At 43.5% G+C, this 20,189-nt stretch overlaps 7 protein-coding genes across 7 annotated transcripts; 3 read left to right on the forward strand and 4 right to left on the reverse strand.

Moving 5' to 3' along the window:
* Positions 1-1,202: 1,202 nt before the first annotated feature.
* Positions 1,203-2,316, reverse strand: EAF01_004165 (uncharacterized protein; the record flags this gene model as incomplete). Its single annotated transcript, XM_038912419.1, has 3 exons — positions 1,203-1,596; positions 1,694-1,911; positions 2,022-2,316. 3 exons carry the CDS (start codon positions 2,314-2,316, stop codon positions 1,216-1,218), a joined length of 894 nt encoding a protein of 297 aa, XP_038772103.1. The 3' UTR covers positions 1,203-1,215.
* Positions 2,317-2,748: 432 nt separating this feature from the next.
* On the reverse strand, positions 2,749-4,130 carry EAF01_004166 (uncharacterized protein; the record flags this gene model as incomplete). Its single annotated transcript, XM_038912420.1, has 3 exons — positions 2,749-3,342; positions 3,418-3,653; positions 3,728-4,130. 3 exons carry the CDS (start codon positions 4,128-4,130, stop codon positions 2,749-2,751), a joined length of 1,233 nt encoding a protein of 410 aa, XP_038772104.1.
* A 1,385-nt stretch (positions 4,131-5,515) lies between these two features.
* Positions 5,516-5,743, reverse strand: EAF01_004167 (uncharacterized protein; the record flags this gene model as incomplete). The annotated part of the gene is made up of 1 exon (XM_038912421.1): positions 5,516-5,743. One exon carries the CDS (start codon positions 5,741-5,743, stop codon positions 5,516-5,518), a length of 228 nt encoding a protein of 75 aa, XP_038772105.1.
* Positions 5,744-6,853: 1,110 nt separating this feature from the next.
* EAF01_004168 (uncharacterized protein) lies at positions 6,854-7,888 on the reverse strand (the record flags this gene model as incomplete). Its single annotated transcript, XM_038912422.1, has 1 exon — positions 6,854-7,888. One exon carries the CDS (start codon positions 7,886-7,888, stop codon positions 6,854-6,856), a length of 1,035 nt encoding a protein of 344 aa, XP_038772106.1.
* Positions 7,889-10,346: 2,458 nt separating this feature from the next.
* On the forward strand, positions 10,347-13,151 carry EAF01_004169 (uncharacterized protein; the record flags this gene model as incomplete). The annotated part of the gene is made up of 1 exon (XM_038912423.1): positions 10,347-13,151. One exon carries the CDS (start codon positions 10,347-10,349, stop codon positions 13,149-13,151), a length of 2,805 nt encoding a protein of 934 aa, XP_038772107.1.
* Positions 13,152-14,148: 997 nt separating this feature from the next.
* On the forward strand, positions 14,149-15,867 carry EAF01_004170 (uncharacterized protein; the record flags this gene model as incomplete). The annotated part of the gene is made up of 3 exons (XM_038912424.1): positions 14,149-14,222; positions 14,316-15,382; positions 15,563-15,867. 3 exons carry the CDS (start codon positions 14,149-14,151, stop codon positions 15,865-15,867), a joined length of 1,446 nt encoding a protein of 481 aa, XP_038772108.1.
* A 598-nt stretch (positions 15,868-16,465) lies between these two features.
* Positions 16,466-19,125, forward strand: EAF01_004171 (uncharacterized protein; the record flags this gene model as incomplete). The annotated part of the gene is made up of 4 exons (XM_038912425.1): positions 16,466-16,468; positions 16,749-17,469; positions 17,523-18,114; positions 18,291-19,125. 4 exons carry the CDS (start codon positions 16,466-16,468, stop codon positions 19,123-19,125), a joined length of 2,151 nt encoding a protein of 716 aa, XP_038772109.1.
* Positions 19,126-20,189: the final 1,064 nt, after the last annotated feature.

Below are 20,189 nucleotides of genomic sequence, written 5' to 3' on the forward strand. Positions count from 1 at the left end.
ATGGCTCACAAATTGTTATTTGATTTCATAGGCGTATGGGAGTACACATGAACAACCCCGTAGCTCGAGGGAGGTTGGAGGGGGTCGAGGAAGATAGGAAATCTTTTTTAATGCCAGTAAGATTTCAGGACTGGAATGAATTTTGAGAAACAAGGTCAGGGTTTGTGACTGGATCGAATGGACTCAAATGTACCCATTCTCGTGAATTTGGTTAGAGATTAGACGTCTTGAGGAAAGAGAGAGTTGTTGGAGTGGAATCAAGTATGAGAGTAATGTATACTCGATGGTCAAAGGTCAAGGGGTGGATAAGAGCGGCAGGGGTGGGACTGTTGGGTAGAAAGGAGAAACCTAGTAGTAGATGAAAATGCACACGTACACTCAATAAATTGATTTGATTGGCAATTGATAGGACTTTGTGTTCAATGAGTGTTGCATGGATTGGTGAGGTGTAAGATTTGAGATGAGATTATCTATGTTTGCGACGCAATTTTTGTGTCGATAGGAGTCAAGTGCTATTGAGGTGGCTAGTGCTAATGATTCATTATGTATGGATTTGGGGGGTGTAAGGAATGAGATATAGACCTTTGGTTAGTGGGAGGTTGGTTGTTGTTTTCTTTGACAGACACTCGAAGTATAGTTATTTTGGGTCGGGAAGTGGAATGAGAGATTATAGATTTAGGCATGCTAATAGATTAGATAGAGGATTAAATAGAGGGTTGGATAGAGGGTGTGATGTGTTCAAGTTTCGGGACGGTATGGTGGTACTATGAGATGGTGGTGCTATGGAGAAGGAAGGGGAGGGGGAAATGTGAGTGCAAGTGTGGGGTTGATGGATGTCAAGTTCTTGAGTGAGATATTTGATAGGATTGTATATGTATGTATATATGTATGTACGTATGGGTTTGAAGGGGAAGAGAACATGATATTGGAATGGGCATGGGATGGTTTTGTTGTGCTTTTGCTTTTGGGAGACGTTGGAGATCCTAGGGGGAGTGGGTTGTTCATAATGCTAATATTTTATCAGTGGCAATGTCAATATGATCTTTGATATTTATTGACTTGCACGTTAGTGGTTCGCTTTTCAGTAATATAGAGTCACATGTGATTTATGCGTTAATTATCATGAATATATGTTTATATTCAACTCATCGAGCTAAGGAAATTGAAGAAGAAAAAGGATATCCTATGTACACACGTATGTCTGACTACTCAACATTATACACGACTAACGCCATCTCGTGGCACCTCCCCTCCCCACAAAGACGGACCCGAAGATTCCGAAGCAAAAGTCGAATCACTTCCATAATACGAACCGGAAACCGATTCCGTGTCTTCCGATTCGGTATCTTCCGATTTCTCTTCATCTTTTTCCTTTTTCTCTTTGGCTGGCTTGGGATATTCTTTTCTGAAGAGGAGAAATATGATCAGAAGAGAGGCGAGATACCAGAGCCAGAGAGAGTGAACGAGGAGCATGTACAGATTCCCGATTTTGGAATAGGATTTGGGGATTCCGTCGCCGTTGCCGGAGATGCCGCTGCCAAGGTAGGAGGCCTGGGTTAGGCAGGAGGCGGGGATGCAGAAGATGGTTAGGCCGATCTGGTGGGGGGTTTGAGGTGTTAATTTCTTTTTCTTTTTTTTTTGAAAAGGGGGGGGGAGGGTTAGGCGGAGATAGATATTAGAGGGAAATACGTACAATACACGCCAACATCAACTTCTCGAAACTTTTCTTGGGAACTTTTTCTCCCGGGTCAAAGTGTCGATTAAACCAGCGCCACCAGAGATATATTGTGAGACCGACCACGTGACAGCCTACGTAGTAGAATGTGAATGCGACGGTCATTAACGCGTAGAAGGTGGTGAGATCACTGGGTTCGGCTTGGATGTTGGTTGTAGCGACAATGTAGCCGAGAGCTGGGACGTGTGGTGTTGGGTTAGTTTTTTCTTTTTTTCGGGGCGTGTGTGATTATATCATGCAGTTGTGGAATTTGGGAATAGAGATAGGAAATGAGAAAATCTTTTACGGTTAAGATCTAAATGACACCCCAATCCATCTTTCGCATTTGGGTTTTTGTCAACCCCGCTATCGTTTTCGTGGCCGCTAGAAACGCAGTATTGGAAAATATAGATTTTATAAGTGATACTTGGGGTTTCGATATCGAGGATGGAGTTATTTTTTCCCGGGAATTGATAGACGAGAGATATGAGAATGAAGATAATGACGATGATGGAGGTGGCGGTGACGGTGCAGAGACCGTGGTAGTATCTACGGGCAGGACCTTGGCGTTTTTCTTGGGGGATTTGGAGAAATTTCAACATGATGGTATTTGAGTGTTGATTGTTTGGAGTTGGTACTTTGGAGTGGGTATCTGGGGTATGATGTTTATGTTTGGTTAAAGACTTGGCTTGCGAAAGTGGAAATGGTAAAGGAGCAGAGAAGAAAAGGATGAAGTGGAAAGTTTATGAGTCTTCCTCGAACTAGACTCTATGGATCGCATGCAATGAATTATGATCACGAAAAGGTATGACTTGTGTTTAACTTCTATCTGACTCCTCCGAGTCATCCTCAAATATCCAAACATCCCATCGAAAGTTCAACTTGAGAAAAAAGACATGAAAATTCATGCCATGGATTGACTCGACTAACTCCTCCATTCATCCCAAATCTAGGAGTTCCACCAAAATGTGACGCAATGAAAGAATCATAGTATTACAAAAATACAATTTTCAAACAACAAATCCTCTAAGTACTTAGTTTTCTACATCCCTTTCTTGTTCTCGCTTCCCCTTGTTCTTGCGTTTTCCAGACTGTGCTTGATACGCGCTGTTCTGCATGGGATCAGAGATAGGCATAAGCATAGGCATTTGCGCACCATAGCCATGACCATAATAACCCTGGTTCTGCATACCGGGATGAGGATATGTGGGTACAGCATATTGGGGTATACCATATTGAGGCATAGCATACTGCGGCACACCACGCGGAGACATATTGTGATCATCATCACTTGACTCCGAATCACCGGGCTCAGCTGGACTAATACATACTTTAGTATCGCCCTCTAGAGGTTCTCTTTCTTTGAGCTCTTGTGCATCTGCATCTAGAGCTTGTAGTTGTCGCTTCGCGCGACGGCGCTTAATGCATGTTGTGATGGGGATAATGAGGACGTTGAGGAGAAGGATAATCCAGAAGAGATGGATGATGAGGAGGTAGAGAATACCGGGTGTGATGGATATTTGGAGAGTGGATTTGGAATGTTCCATGGTTTGGTTGATGATGTAGATGGTTTGGTGGCAGAGATAGGTTTGAAGTGCTGCAAGGGTTGCGAAACAACCTGTGAATATCTAGGGGGTGATGTGTTAGGAGCTTTATTGGGATGAGTGAGCTGTGTTGGAGGAGAAAAGGAATGGGTAACTTACGGAAAGTACGAGCATAAGTGTTTTCTTATGTGGCGTGGCAGTAGCACCGAACCACCAATTGAACAAACTGGCAAATATGATTAAGAGGAAGATGGCGGCGACGTAGGAGGCAAAGGCTGGATATGCGTAGTTCTGGAAGAGAACATTTATCGCCATGATAGGACCAGAGACATCGTATCCAGGAAGAGGAGGTGTAAAGGTTGAGTTGAGGGAAGGGAGAATGTGATAGGTCAATGCTGTGTTAAAGAGACGAGTGTTAGACATGCAGTTTTATGACAAGAAAAGAATATAAATATTGGGAGGTACATACCTTGTCTCGATTGATGACAACTATCCGTTATATTCACCAAATTACCACTTCCAGTAGCAACACCCGAGACACAATAATACCATAGATATATCTTATAGGTGAGATTATCTCTGCTCCCATTTGTTGTATTCAAACCTCCACTAACTTTACCAGGAGCAGTAGATGCGGTGGTAAGCGTAAGAAGTTGAAGAGCTTTTTGATGATAGCACGCAAGAGCGAGACCGGGAATCATAAGAAGAGTGGTGATCGTGAAGATGCTGAGGGTGGAAAAGTATGAAACGCAGTTTTTTCCTGTCTGCCAGATGCCTCCTCGCACAACGAGTTTCTCCTTGAGAGCGGCGTCTTCTCCTGAGGATGGATTCAAAGCGGCCTTTTCGGCCTCATCTTGGGCTTTATCAGTCATGGTGCAAACTTTTTAATTTCTTTGACTCTTCGAAACTGATTTCTGGGGATGAAAGATAGTTGGGCGAGAGAAGATACAGTTGGGAAGGATTATAAAAAAATTATGGCATGGAGCTTTAATTCTACACGGAGCTATTTGCCCCGAGCTGGGAAATTACACAATGTTACTATTCATTTCTGTAAATTTGAAACCTATAGCATCTAATAGTAATGCACTCACATGTAGGTGAATCTGAAAAGATAGATATCCTGTGTGCAGGATTTCGATATGAGAAAAAGGGGCTGAGCATAAGGTGCCATTTTTCACAAAACTCGACGAAAATTCTCATACTCTACGTACCGAAGAGGTTGATTCGAGATGTAATATCAAGTGCTAACTCGAATATTATAAGCCGCAAATCCAGTCATACACCTCAGAATTCACTCAGCCTCATATGTCCTCATTTGCGAGTCCATGTGGGCATGTGATGATAAGATGATTGATCTTGAGAGATTTTAAGGAAGAAGAGAATGGCTGTCATTGTAATACATTATAAAAATATAAATAGGCAGAAAGGGAGCTACTTTCATATCAACTTCCAATAACTGCACACCTAGCTTCCATTTTCTCTTCGTACACACTATTTGATAATGTTAACCAATTGAGAACAGGTTTTTACTTCCAAACTTGAGTCCATCTGCAAATATAGCTCCAAGTTGATAAAAACATCACATGTGCTGTGTTGGAGTGCATATTTTAAAATCACGAATTGTTATTTTCAGGAAACCTCAAAGAAGATTTCAAATCCACAGTACAGTAATAAACCTGAAACTCTGCAGATAGATGAACCTATTTTTTCGTCTTAGGAACGAGAACCACAACAGCAGTATGACTGTATCTGCTCCCAAATCCAATTTTCATCTTCATCCCTCCAAATAACTTTCCAGCCAAGAGCAAGAAAAGCACATAAAGTGACACAACTAATGATTGTTGTAAGGCAGCTTACAAACAAGACCCAAATTCCCCTTACCACCAACATTTGTTTTGATTGTGCAGTTGCAGTAGTCGCGTTCAAGACCTGTGAAGGTAGTTGAGAGATAACCGTCGTTGCTAGTACGAGAAATATAAAGGTGATCTAATTGCAGTTAGGGGTTAGAACGTAGTGTCAACGAGGAATGGAAGTTGGATGTCTAACAAGATTGCAAACTGATAGAGCGATACATTGTTTCCTGATTGTGGAGAGCTTGAATATGAAGATGATAAATAGTGAAGCAATTATAGACATTGTTGACGAAAGAAAGTATGCCAACAGTCTATTCTTTCGCATCTTTAGAACCCTAGAAATCAAGTCTCGCATTTCAGGTGGGATAAATTGAGGCAATACATCTGTAGAGAGTTGTCAGATTTTACACTATTGTGATTTCTTCGGAACCAAGCAAGACTCTTATATCTGACATACCTGAAGGCCGCACGGAGCATGTAACATCGTACACTGCCGACCCAGACGGGCTATGAGCAAGGCAGGTTTTCGTTACGTAGAATTCTACATGATCGTGAGTGGAGGGATTTGCTTCGCCGTTCTTGATACCATCTTCTAATTTGAGAATAAACAGGCCAGAAAGCGACGCGAACATGAAGATAGTGATAAACAATGGTATGACGAGAAAGTACAGAACCAGCCCAGTAACTCTGACTTTATGACGGTACTGAAACAATTGTAGTTGCATATTCCGAATATGTTGGGTGCTTTAAGATATGGGATTTACAATGTGATATGTAGATTTTCGGAAGTATCTTGAAGAATGAGAAAATGAGATGCCAACGTACATGTACGTTATAGTAGAGGCGCGTACACCCCCATGGTACTAATAAGTGGCTCACGACTTTCGTTGTGTAAAGTCACTAGACGACAAAAGACTCATAATGATGGTGGCATGGTGATTGTCCATCATATAATTGTCCTTGGAGCCTTTAACTATGAAGGACTCGTGGCATTCACCTAAAGTAAATTATCAAAATACTACTGAAAACAACGAGTAAATCAAGGGGTCTTAAACGTGATCAGATTTGAAAGTATATGCTTTAATACTAATTACTTTCTGAAATTTTGAATATAACACTGACGCTCTTCACATGTAGTATTAAATGAAAACAAAGAAGGGCTTGTCAATAAGATATTTGGAAACCATGATTGATCGATATTCATCAAGGAGACTTCTCGAGACTTTTACACGTAATGATGTATGGAAGAGTGAGTGAAGTGAATTTTGTTGTCCACCTAGGTAGTCTCACAAATTGATTACTTCATGTAGCTACTCCTCAGACATTTAACTTCAGAACGAATGTGCATTCGTAAATTTGAGGACATAGCACCCCCCACTTTGTAAGAACGCACTTCAATTCTCGAAGTCAAGAACTGCCTTTCGTTTCTTGCATCACAAACAAATATCTACGACGATGTGCATGTTGCCGCAGAAATGACACAGGTGACAACTGGAATTCTTTGTATTGAAGCTTTGAGATGCATTGATGCGGACCTATGATCAATGAATGATCGGCGAGAATGCAACAGTAGGCGATGCTTAGTGTTGTATACTCAGCGGTGTGGGAAGGAACCTTTGTGACGAAAATGGGATTTGTTGCAAAATCTTGGTGTCCAGAATTCGACTCTGAAATCTGTGCTCATTCTTCATTAAGGGAATGACGACTACCATATCAAATCTCTTCAATTAATATTTGTACAATCATCCACTTAGCAACGGACTTAACTCATGCCATCTTGTCTCAGCCAGCTCCAAAACATGCTTCATCTCATCCTTCCCTACAGTAGTTCCACCAACTTTTGACAGTCCCAGTATTTTTGGCTTGTCTGCTTTGCAATCAACAACCATTGTGATTGACTCGTCGCACAATCCCTCCTCAAATGTATCCGGATCTGCCAAAATCCAGAACTTCTTATCCTTTCCGCGCTTTTGCTCTTTTGCCCTGAATACTAAAAATGTGATAGCGATTGGCAGTCCTCTCAAATTTAGTTTTTTCGACAATGATACCTCGTCATCGCAGAGTATCATCTCCCGATCCGCGTCCCAATGTGCCTTTGGTAATCTCACATTCCTCAAAGCAGATACAACAGCGGCCCAAGCAGCATCAAGTGGATTTCCATCGAGTGAAATGAACAAAATATCGATATATAAAGTCCAAAATGCCTTGACTTCGGGTTCGATGGTCTCTGATTCTTCATCATCGTCCATTCTATCCTGCTCACTCAGATCTGGTGATTGATACCAAATCCTCAAGTCCTCATCATCTACCATGCGCGAACTGTGTAATAATGAATATATTCTTGTGCTCAGGCTTTGTGCCAATGTGCTCGGTGGTTGACCAGGTAAGAATGCAGGCGAACATCCTGTAGCGAGCTCAATGTTTGGAACTAGTAGATCCAATTCTTTTGCTTCATTGTAACCTGGTCGCGACGAGGGAGCGGTGGTTGATTTATCGACTCGGTACGTTCCAACATTGCTGGCAAGTAGAATTTCACCTCGAACTCCGCAGACAACGGCAGTGTCTCCTATACGCACGACTGCGCTACCTTCCGCATGTGTGAGTGAACCGGTATTGATGTGTGGAGCGCGAAACTGGGTTGGTGTTCGACCGTTTGCACGTTTTGATGAATTGGTTGGAGAGCTTGGTTGGAGATGTGCAAGAAGGTATGGGTGAGGAGAGAGCTTTGCGAAAGTCTCGCGAGGAAATGAAAGAGTGGGTTGAGCTGTAGATGTCATTGCTAAAGGTTGTATTATCTAGCCACTTCGAATTAATTATCACGAGGCGGAAGCTTTAGTTTATCAATTGAATGTCGTCGGCTGAACTTTTTTTCCTTTTGGAGCTAAAATTGCTAGTTGCGGCTGTGGCCGTGTCACCTTAGCCAATGAAAAGATCGCTAAGCGCTAGGCTGTAAATTTGATAGGACGAGGCTGAGAATTGTCCATGCTGGTTCTAGACTGCCAAAAAGTTCATCTCACCTATGTGGTACAGCACCATATGGTTACGGAGTAGTGCAATGCTCGCATCTCACCGCTCTCGTTTTCGAATTCTCAGTTTAACCTCAAGTCAAGGTGTCATATTCGGTTCAGAGAGAAGCCTTTGTCACTTTCGTACCTGCAGGGAAGAGACAAGAGATAAATGAGGGGTGTGAAATTGTCTCAGCTGTCCCCACTTCAGCAGCGGATCAACCCTTGGTGAAGGAGATCAAATGGAGGCCCAAGGACTGAGGTAAGTCCAGAGTAGATGTCCTAACTGGTCCACTGAGATCAGTTTCCTCTTTTCGCAGACGCAATCTTGATGGAGTGCAGTCCAATTTCCCCTCCATCACAAATTTTATGACTCGGTTTTGCTAGAAAGTCGACTGTCATCGACTGCCGATCATGTTAGTTCGGAGACGGGTATCACTGATAAGCGCTTTCCACCTTCACTCGAGCTTCATTCATTCAATGACATTGGAGCTTAATATTCCATTTCAAGATATACCTCTGGAGCCTAACGGAAATGTATCGGAGCACATGGCTAGATTGAGTCAAAATCAAATAGCTCTAGATTATGTAAGTTTTTAAATACTCCCAATTCGACGATAGTATGCACACATTGGTCAGTACTGGCAACCATTCGTTATTGTCTTTGTGATAACGAATAGTTGTGATGGAGCGACAGGAGAAGTGGTAATGAATCATGAGCGGTTTCAACATGTTATACCTCAACTTCCTTCAATATCCCCAATATCGGGATCTGATCAACGATCAGTTGTTAATTGGTAACGGCCATGTACTTCCGATCAAGCATCGAGTTTATCCGGCAGATGGTTATACAAATGTGACCTGAACTGCACAACCCTACCAAGTCGGGGGATATCGAAAGTTGCAGGGGCCCCTATCAGCAACTAGTTTTTAAGCGAAGCAATCAACGTGCGTCTGTTGGCGCTCAAAATGCACTGCAACCTTCAGAAAAATTGATACTCGCGTGGTGGTTGGTTGAGACAACTACAGAATCATAACAAAATTTTGCAAAATTACACAATGGCGGGGGGCACGTTTTTTATGTCTCATTGGAGAAAGCCATCCTTGAAGTTTGATTGGCCAATTTCTTTCGGGCCATAGGAAAAATCTTGGCCTTGAACTCTGCTCAACGATGCCTTTTCAGCATGTGCTCTCGGCCATGCATGTGTATCACACTCACAATGCTGAGATCGTGCTGCATGGATTGCTCTTCTTCGTTTTCTGTTGGGCATAAAGCAACATTGCAGTCAGTCATATTGAATAGCCTTCGCGCAAGTATTGTTATCATTAACTCCTCAGATCGTTTACGCACGTCCTTGAAATTCTTCCCTCTGTATATCATTTATTAGGCCGGAATCACTTGCATGATATTCGATAACGGAAACCGCGGCATCTTCCTAGATCAAGACAGGCATATCCGTTTTGGGGTCCAAATCCTGGACTCGCCGCCATCATCCTGGGGTGGCACAATCAATGCCAATATAGAACAAGCCGCAATTTCTGCCAACAATTACCAATAGCATACATTATGTTCCGTCAATTTTACATTGCCACCCATCATATCAAAGTATAAGTGTGTTCAAGGTCTTCGCCTTGATTTTGCTAACTCTTTCTGTCCCTGAACGCCATTTGGTTCCGGGTGTGCGCAGATTTGGAGGTGACCAGATGCAATAAATCAGTGGTTGCAGGTGATAAGGTGACGGATTTGCTCCACCTGCAGGAACATTGTGGATCTTGGCATACTAACCATCGGGCATTCCCCACACCGATAACCTTGTGATATTTCAATATATCTTGTCCTCTGAGGCTTTACCCGGAGAACTGTATAGATGTGTCGTGTCTCGCTTTGGTTGGGATCTATCTTGACGCTTTATCATCACTATTTTCCGTTCAAAGCTTTTGCGTCTCTTGAGAAATCTGGATTTCTCTACAGCTAGGAAATTCAACATCTCTGAGACGCACCGAATTAGATAAATGACATTACGCTTTGCAAGACTCGATGTTCGTCCTATTTGCTAGATTCATCCATTTGGGGTCTCGACCGTTTTGAAACTGATCTGTCGAGTTCTTTGAACATACGCTGCTCGGACAAGCTTAGGCCGACTTATATCGATTTCAAACTGGATATCCTCGATACAAGTCACCTAATACCTTGATTTTTTTGAGAATTTGATCCACTTCCAGATTCGCAATGGTTGATCTTACATCAAAGGGAGTATCTGCCATGGGGGCTGCGTCTCAGGCCGTTCAGAGTCTCGCAAAACGAATTTACATTCCGTTCACGGCTACTAGTCCTCCTGGTTTGATCGCAGCTAATACGCTGGACCCGTGGAACAAAGCTGGGAAGTACGCGTTGGCATGGACTTACTTTCCCGTGATTATAGTCTGTCTAGTCGCAATAACTAGAGCATATCATCTTTGGACCGACAAGCTGCGACAAGCATACCACAAAAATGAAGTTGAGAAACAATTAGTACGTTACTATCAACAACAGCAAGATGAATATACTATGACGAATATTCACACTGGGGAATCAGAACAGCAATTCTTTCCTGCAGCAACTCTTGACGAGAAGCCGTATATCGCTGTCACAAAAGGGTCGCATTGGTCATCAATACCATTGATAAATGACACATTAGCATTGTTTAGATGGGTGTTCTATCGTCCAATTCCAGAACTTCGATACAAGAAAAAGCTTATCACCGCATTTCCATCCTTGGCGGTTGTCGCCTTGCTGACAATTGGCCTTATCTTCGTAACACTCCAGTGTTTCTTACCCCAACCTCTCTATTGGGAAAGCATTCGCTATGGGTCCCCTCCACTGGCTGTCAGAGCAGGAATGATGTCTGTAGCGATGACCCCATGGTTGATTCTCACAGCCATGAAGTCCAATCTAATATCTTGGATAACAGGAATAGGCCATGACCGGCTTGGCGTCTTTCATAGATGGGGAGGCTACTTGTGTCTCTTCTTGGCCCTTGTGCACACGATTCCCTTTTACATACAACCTGTATGGGATGATGGAGGAATGACAGTTTTCGGAAAACTTTTTCCAGCCAGTCGTGGCATTATCTATGGGACTGGAATCGCTTGCCTGGCACCACTCGGATGGCTCGTTATTGGATCCTTACCAATCGTCCGAAGGCTCGCATATGAACTATTTGTAGTTCTCCACATCCCTGCAGCGGTTGTTTATGTGGCCATGCTGTTTTGGCATACCAATAACTATCTCACTTCCTGGAACTACCTTTATGCAACCGTTGCCATATGGGCTTTAGCTTATATTACACGTATTGGTAACTTGAACTGGGCAAAACCATGGAGAAATTCATTTTTGATTGGTGACGAGGCTGCTATCACGCTGATGGCCGAGAACGCAATTAAGGTGACCGTTCCAACGCAAATGACATGGAGACCCGGTCAGTATGTCTATCTCCGTATGCCCGGGATTTCCGTATTCGAAAACCATCCTTTTACCATTTCTTCTCTTTGCAGTGAAGACTTCCCATCCGAGTACGGCGAGCAATATAGGGATTGTACCATGGTATTCAGACCATTCGGAGGGTTTACCAAGAAAGTTCTCGAAACTGCTACCCACAATGGCCCCTTCAAAACATATCGTGCCTATCTGGACGGGCCATACGGCGGTATGCAACGAGAACTTGCCGCATTCGACACTGTCATTCTGTTCGCTGGTGGAAGTGGTATCACGGCAATTGTTTCACAATTACTAAATCTTATCAAAAGGATGAGGGATGGTAAGGCAGTCACCCAAAAGATTGAAGTTGTGTGGGCATTGAAAAGATTAGAATCTATGGATTGGTTCAGAGAGGAGCTTAGAATTTGTCGGGAATATGCACCTCCTGACACTATCAATTGTCAATTTTTTGTAACGACTGCAAAACGATACTCAAAGGTTGATGTTGCCGGACGAGCTCAAAGACCGCTAAGCACAGCATTCCACGATAAATTAGACGGGTTTGTAGCGGGCATTGCGTCTAAACGGAACTCGGCTCTCATTCGTGATGAAGCTCAAGGCAATGAAGAGAGGGAAGGAGAGTTAAGAATGGAGGATGAAGATGCTATAACATCATTACCACACTCGAAACATCTACAGCCAAGAGTACACCCCAATGTACAAACATCATTTCCCCCACCACCCACAACTGAGTCTAAGTCAAAGAACTCAGAAAAAAGACGCTCTCTGTTAGCAGCACTCTCTCCAGATTCTCACGAGGCCACTCGGAAATTCTTGTCGCCACTAGGATTTGCTGCTAAACCACAAAGCGATTCTAAAGAATCATTTCATTTCCCAGTACCTGCACAAAAGCTAGATCCTCCTCATTTTCAATATGCTCCGCCATCAGCGAATCCCAACCGAGCTAGCTTTGTTCCTGATACAGCACGCAATAGTTATAATCCTCAGGACCATATTGACGATCCAGCAGAAGCGTATAACCCCTATATGCAATCCTCAGAGGAAGGTCAACTCTCAGACCAATTCGCACCTCGAGAGCTTGCACCTACACCTCCAGCAAATGACACACTGAAGAGGTCATGTGAGGTGGAAATTACGCCCTCTTTGAAGCCCCCTCAACCTGCTCATTTGCGACAGAAGTCTGAGGAATTAAAGCTTCAGATTCCACAGTCAAAATTTCAACATAGCATCCCAGATCCAACCTTTGACTTTGGGTTCCCATCAACACCTACCTTGTTCCAGAAGAACCTGATGCGTTTCGCTTTTGTTGCACCTAAGAAGAAGGAGGGCTGGACTACTGAATACGGTCGACCTGATCTAGGATATATGTTGAAAGAGATGGCCACTGGAGGACCTGACGGGCATGGTATCTTTGGGAGGAGGACATGCGTTTTCGTTTGCGGTCCTCCTGAAATGCGCATTAATGTAGCAACTACGGTGGCTAAGCTACAAGCGGATATCTGGGGTGACGACAGTAAAGACGAAATTTTCTTACACACGGAAAATTATGCCATTTAATTTGGGTTAATATTGGGCAGGTTGGTTGTACGGAGTGGTCGATCATAAGATCAATATATTTTTAACGGACGGCGGTGTTTGGGTCAACGGGAGAGGGCCAGAATCCCAAATCTTATACCAATGGCATCAAGGCGGGCATTTCTTTTTGGAGTACATGCCCAACTATTATTTGTAATCTATCACAGGCTCAACAGTCGGCACTGTTTATAATCTCGAACAATTAATGATCACAGACAACACGTTTCTGAGTTAACATTTGAGTTTGAGTGCTACATAAAAAAAAAGTGGCTAGATGTTGTGTAAATCTGCGACAGGATTTATGTAGTAGCAATGCAGTACAACGAGGTCAATCAGGTGAATGGATGACCGTTATGCCTGACTCTCCGATAGACCGGCAGATAGCACGCTGTAGCTACTATATCCATGTCGGCCAGAAAGAGGTACGGCTTTTGTATTCCTTGCGATTCGGAACCACATCAACGTGTCGTTATACTGCATATCGAAAACATGCAGCATCTGCAACTGCAACTCGAGAACCTTGATATCTAGTCTTCGCATTTGTCACTGATTGAAGAACGTTTCCTTTCATGCCTGATAATACCCAAGGCGCCGTAAACAACTTCCAGCCTTTTGAATATTTTCCTTTTTGTCATTTTATATGTAGCACACCTTTACGAACCGCTTCCTTCAGAACATAGTTTCCAGAGCAGTAGATACAGGACGCTGAATTGGTCTTTCGTCCAACTAGAAAAATCTACTGAAAGACTTTTCCGTACGATCGCGTCTTCATGAGAAATGAGAAGATTTGAATTGTGTCGGACGACTGATTGAAAAAAAGGAAGAAGAAAAGTTTTGCGAGAAGTTTATCAAAGCTCAAGATGTCAAACGCTAAACGCTGTTGAGCTTGGTAAGGTTTTAGCGATCGGGCTAGTGAGCTCAAGGATTGGCCCACTAAGCTTCAATTATAAATTGCACAAATTTTTCGTAATCGAGAAAGATGGAATCTTTGAGTGAAACGCAATGGGACTTGGTGATTGAAGGAACTGGTTTGAAGCACTCGTTGCTTGCCTTGTAAGTTCACAACCCACGCATCCTGTTGTGGAGCCTGGTCGCGGAACACGCGGTAATCACAAGAAGGAAACTAACTAACATAGTACCATGAAGAGCCCTCTCTCGTTCAAACAAAAAGATATTGCACGTCGACAATAATGAATACTATGGCGAAGAAGAAGCAGCCTTTAGTCTGCAGGCAACAGACGCTTGGGTGAAGCGGTCTCATTCGCAGAGCAGCACATCAACTTTTAGCAATGCTTCTGCAACATACAACTCTACCCTGAAGGAGAAGTTGAGCTTCTCGAGAGCATACAATCTCACCCTTTCACCACAAATAATATACACGCGATCACCACTCCTATCTGCCCTCGTATCTTCGAAGGTTTACAAACAACTCGAATTCCAAGCTGTCGGTAGCTGGTTCTTATATGATGACGCAGTACTGAAACGTCTGCCGTCGGGTCGAGAAGATATCTTCCAAGATGATAGTATCGATAATCGCGCCAAGCGATCACTGATGAAATTCTTGAAATTTGTCGTGGATTATGAGAATCAAGTTGAGGTTTGGCAAAGCAAAGCTGAGATGGGATTGTCGGAGTTCCTCGCGAATGAGTTTAAGCTTCCCCAGAATTTGCAGACACTCATTGGAGCCTTGACCTTGTCACTCGATACACTTGAGGGAACAAAGGTAGAATATGCGCTGCCAAGAATTCAGAGACATCTGACATCGATTGGCGTCTTTGGTCCTGGATTTGGAGCTGTCGTACCGAAATGGGGTGGTGGCGCTGAAATTGCGCAAGTTGCGTGCAGAGCTGGTGCGGTAGGCGGTGGTGTGTATGTTCTGGGGACTGGCATCCGCGGTACAAAATCTACTGAGGATGAAGGCGTCACTACACTTGAAGTAGATTTATCGAATGATGAGAAGGTTAATACCAGATTTATTACTCAAATCGATCACGATACACCTCCCGCTGGAATCCGGGTTGCTAAAACCATGGCCATTGTATCATCACCTTTGGCATCCCTTTTCACTAGTGCAGTGGAAGGCTCCCCGACCTCTGCCGTATCTGTGATCGTTTTTCCCGCGATAAGTTTAGTAGCATCCGATTTCAGTCAGGATTACCCGGTGTATTTTATGGCTCATTCTAGCGAAACTGGTGAATGCCCAGCAGGTCAATGTCAGTATTAACCCTTTTCTTGTCTACCCACACACGCATCATATGATGAACAAACTTTAAAACTTATCTACATTGTCTGAATTCCATTGAAGATAATATAAAAACCTTCTGATCATGTTACCTCCATTTCCAATTCATTCAAACGCTTTTGCAAATACAAACAGCTGACAATTGATTAAGGCATCCTCTACGCTACTACTCTCCTTCCTGAATCTTCGACCACACAGGCCGGAAAGCTCCTTTTAGATGATGCCATGTCCAAGTTTCTTGCGACCACGGAGGGTGATAGTGGGCAAGTGCTTTATAGCGTATACTACGAGCAGCAAGGAAGCAAAGACAAGCTAGATCTCGCCTTTAACGATCAAGTCCTAGTAGATGTTGAGGAGGAGTGGAAAAGAGTTTCTGGTGGGACTGAAGAAACACTATTCTTGGTATTTGAAGAACGGAATGGAATGAGCGATAATGATGAGGGCGCGGAATACTGATGAATCTATCAAGGAGTTGTGGGGCCGTTTTTTGGGAGTTCATGAAGCGCTTGTAGACTCCATTTACGAACTTGATATTATCATGAACTTTGCAGTCTACTCATCACTCGATACCCTTTATCCTCCGCGTGATCTTATGCTCTTCCAGATTCAAATGAATCATTTTGATGGCCTTACCTGCCACGTCATGGTGACCAGAGTCCTGGATTTACAGACTTCAAAATGTACAGAATCGCTTGCCCATAATTATTTTACATATTGTCTTAGCCAATTGTTCTGAACTTCCTTACTCTTCAGGTTTCGTATCTCACCACGGCCTCTTATACAACAGTAAACTGGTCCCCACTCAAAGATTAAGTCACCGCCTCTAGTAATTGCTAGTTTATTAAGCAAGCGACTAACGTCTTGCCAATCACCTTGTCTCCCGACAAACTTCAACAAACTTCATCTCAACTTTACATTGTTATTTCGTCTAGTCAAATCAACAGTGTGACAGGAATTTGCTATCCATGCATATAAGATTTCTATAGTTTTCACTGACTATATTACTTTCCAGCTGAAGTATGTGATTGGCTACTGTCGAATATTTGGAAACAAGATGGTGAGTTGTTCTATTGTTTGTGGGGGATGAAATGTCTCGCTTGTGTACCATCACTCTATTCCCTTGAATTTTCAGACTTTTATTAGTTTGAATCTCTGCAGGTTGTTCCGTGGTGGTTTTGGAATATTTTCCAGAAATACCCCAGAGAATCAATTTGTATCAATCATGCTCTGATTGCTTCGGTGATATCAAACAGGGGGTTTTGAGGCTGAATCCAGGCTGAGGTAAGCTTCTACCCCACACATTGTTTGTACTTGATCTTGCTGACCATTTTCTTCAGTCCCAAGTAGAGTCTGGGCTCCTTACATTGATTATACCAGCTCCTGTCATGGCGTCTCAAGATATATCAGAAGATCGCTTCAAGCATCACCTAGAAACTGTCCGATTTTTATTTGATAGCAAGTTAGATACAATGGAAGCTTACACTACAAAAGTCATTGATATCTGTAACAAGGCTCTAACTTCAGGAAACATACGCCATCCTCCAATAACACATCGGATCAAGAAATGGGAGTCGGCTGAGGGAACTCTTCGGCGACGCCAGAAAGAACGAATAGCTCGTCAACGCCTTCGCTTTGTAGTTCAATCAAAAGGTTGGAGTTGGCCGGACTGGTGTCGGATCTTGGGCCAAGAGCAATGTGAGGAAGAGATAGGACCATTTGAGGGTCCTCATCAAATTCTCGATGCTTTACACGATTTCAGTGGCCTTCGCACCTCGCTTTACTTCCCAGGGAATGTAGAGCGAGTTGTCAGCCTACTAAGTAATCGACTACAAGTCATCAGCAAATGGCGCAAAGATCAGGATTCCGACATTGCACAAAAGCTCGAAAATTGCATCGAGGTACTTAACGAGCCTGGTGCTGCTGGAAAAGCAGCAGACCTCGTGAAGGGGGAGTTTCCAGGCTATAGAGCGACTCATCTGATTGTAAAACTCGCGCCTAAGGACATCCCACCTGCTAAATTCCCCCCTTGGAAAGATATCAAAGTTGAAATCCAAATCGGTACCTTGATAATGCATGTGTGGTCTGAGATAGAGCACGACATGTTGTATAAGCCGCTTGCATCGCAAGATCAAAAGATATCTCGAGAGGAAGAACAAGTATTGGACATTATCAACGGCATCGTGATGACAGGCGAAGGTGCCCTACGCCAACTCGAAACATCTATAGAAAGACGGCAGGATCAACGGACAAAAGACAATCTGCGTTCGCAATAAGTCATCATGAATTGGGTGTCTGGATCGAAAAGTACTGTGCTGAACGTGCAAAACCGCTGGTTTCACATGACTGGAATCGCTTACCTGAGCTTTTTGAGATTCTGAAAGCGACTGGCGATCATAAGCACTCAGAAGTTGAATCAATTGTTGAGGAAGTCTTCCAAGATCAAGAGGAAGAAGCCCGGCGCGATACCATCTCTTTGTTCATGTTACAAGTACTTTGCAGACGTAACCTTGAAGTCCAACCTCCATCCCTAGAACTTAATGGTGCCGGAATGCTGGGCCCTACTGCCCAATTCTGGGCTATACATTTTGTGCATAGCCTCAATATGGCAACTTACCTAGGCGTCGAGGAAAAATTCATTGGCATACTTGACAGACCTGAGCCATCATTGACAAAGATACTTGATATCCTGCATCCTTACCATCCGTATGTTCAGTCAATTCACCAACTTTTTCTCTCTTGATACTATGCTCAATGCTGATTCGATATTTCATCTCTGTATTCGGGATTAAATTTTCAACATGCATTGAAATCCCTCAATTTTCCTTAATTGGTTTCACATATTTCGTTAACCGCCACATACTGACTGTCCTATCTTGTAGTCACTGTGGAGACGCTGCAGATGCCCAAGCTATAATTTATTACTGCCATGGGCTTCTTCATCGTCAGCATAATCCATGGGTAAGAGTTGCGACTCTCTTATCGCGTACCATCGGTGTCATTAGAACCACGGACTTCGGTGATTCACATGATATACTTGTACCAGGGATCACGAGCAGGTTTTTCCATCTCAAGTCGGTATGTGTGATCAACTCTAGCCTTGGAACTAGAATCATGGATCTCGAACAGTACTGGATCATTGGGTTTGTGAGGTACTATTTAGATCGAGAATCTTCGAGACTATCATACGATGTTTGGGACCAAATAAAGTTATTGTCTACCGAGTCTAGGAGCCCAATCGATCAGCAATTCTTCAAACCTTCAAATGTGCCATGGCATCTATTCGAATTGTCCGACTCAAGGTCATGGGAACTCATTGATCCGCCAATCTTGACACTCAAACGGCTTGGGTCTAGAGTTTCGGCAATTGACTCCCCCACAATACAAGTATCGTCGGACAGCGCAGAAGGCATTCTGACCCTCCTATATCGACTGCACTGTCGAAAAAACTGGGCTGGAGTAGAAGAGAGTTACAAATTGGCGCGTTCCTTAGGGCGTCCTTCTATCCCCGATTATCTAAATTCTCATCCAGTGACACCACAATCGCACCACGCTCCAGGAATGGGGCAACTTCACAATATGCCTGGAGGAAAACCCCGCTATGACATACGCTACGGGGAAGCCTTCCACCACGTGCGCCAACCATCGAATCACTTCCAGCCATTCCCGAAAGTACACGGGCCGACTGGCCATTTGGCCCGGAGGAGTCGAATTTGAGCGTATCTCGCACGCCTGTAGAGGCCCCCGCCGCCGTTCCTCAGTAGCCAATTCTTACAAACGGTCCAGTGACCTCGCCTGTGGATTGGACACGACACTCATCGCCGCACTTTTGAAACATTATTTTACAACGTAAAGTCATCGAAAGCATGAGATCGAAACCACCTAAGTAGCCGACGCAACTGACTAAATCATTGTAGCAAGCTAGTCTTACATAGGTCACAACGGCAAAGACTTCAACTCAATGTCACATCGGCCGGCACTAATGATCGATGGAATAAGTTCTTTGTAGTCGGCAGAATGACGAAGACTAACGTCAGGATATGAAGATCAAAGCCAAGCGAAATACCACAAGGGGTTGGCTCATCGCCAGACCAATCACTCTTCATAAGATACCAGTCTCTCTACAACTATTACATACAGCCAAAATCACCAATTCCTATCATATACGACCATAGACTGAAGAGAATTGGGCATCCCGTCCGCTCTGCCATACACAAGCTTCAGATCGGTGGATTAGTAGTTGGGTGGGTGACCACCAGCGAATCCCCACTGTTGTATGTACATCCATATTTTTTTGCGTTTTTTTGGTGCAGATTTTGCTGGTGGGTGACGGCGGAGTAAAATGACATGCGGACAGGTATGGATTGACACTTGGTGAATAACTGAGTGTTCGAGATAAGATCAGAGTGTGGGATTGAACAGCGAGTATGAGGGTAATGAGAGGAATGCCGTTTGGTATGAAGAATAACATGTCTGATATGTACTCGAGTAGTATAGAGAATGATTGTAAACATCAGTAATACAAAACTTAGCAACCAAGCTTTTGTCTCATCAACATCCCACTTGAGAATACGCTATCGAGAAGAAACTCGTCTTCGAGTTACCTGGGTGATAAACCTATATCCCTACATTCCCACCTGCAGCTCCTATGCAAAAGAGCCTCTAAGAAAGGAATCCAAAACACACTCTTCCATCAAGGGCCCATTCTCATACGCACAGTAATGTGATATACAACCGCAAACGCTATTCTCTTATTCCTCCTTCAGTTGCGGTAGGGGCTG

The sequence above is a fragment of the Botrytis porri genome, assembly GCF_014898465.1.
Source record: "Botrytis porri strain MUCL 3234 chromosome Unknown BPOR_005, whole genome shotgun sequence".
Lineage (NCBI taxonomy): Eukaryota > Fungi > Ascomycota > Leotiomycetes > Helotiales > Sclerotiniaceae > Botrytis > Botrytis porri.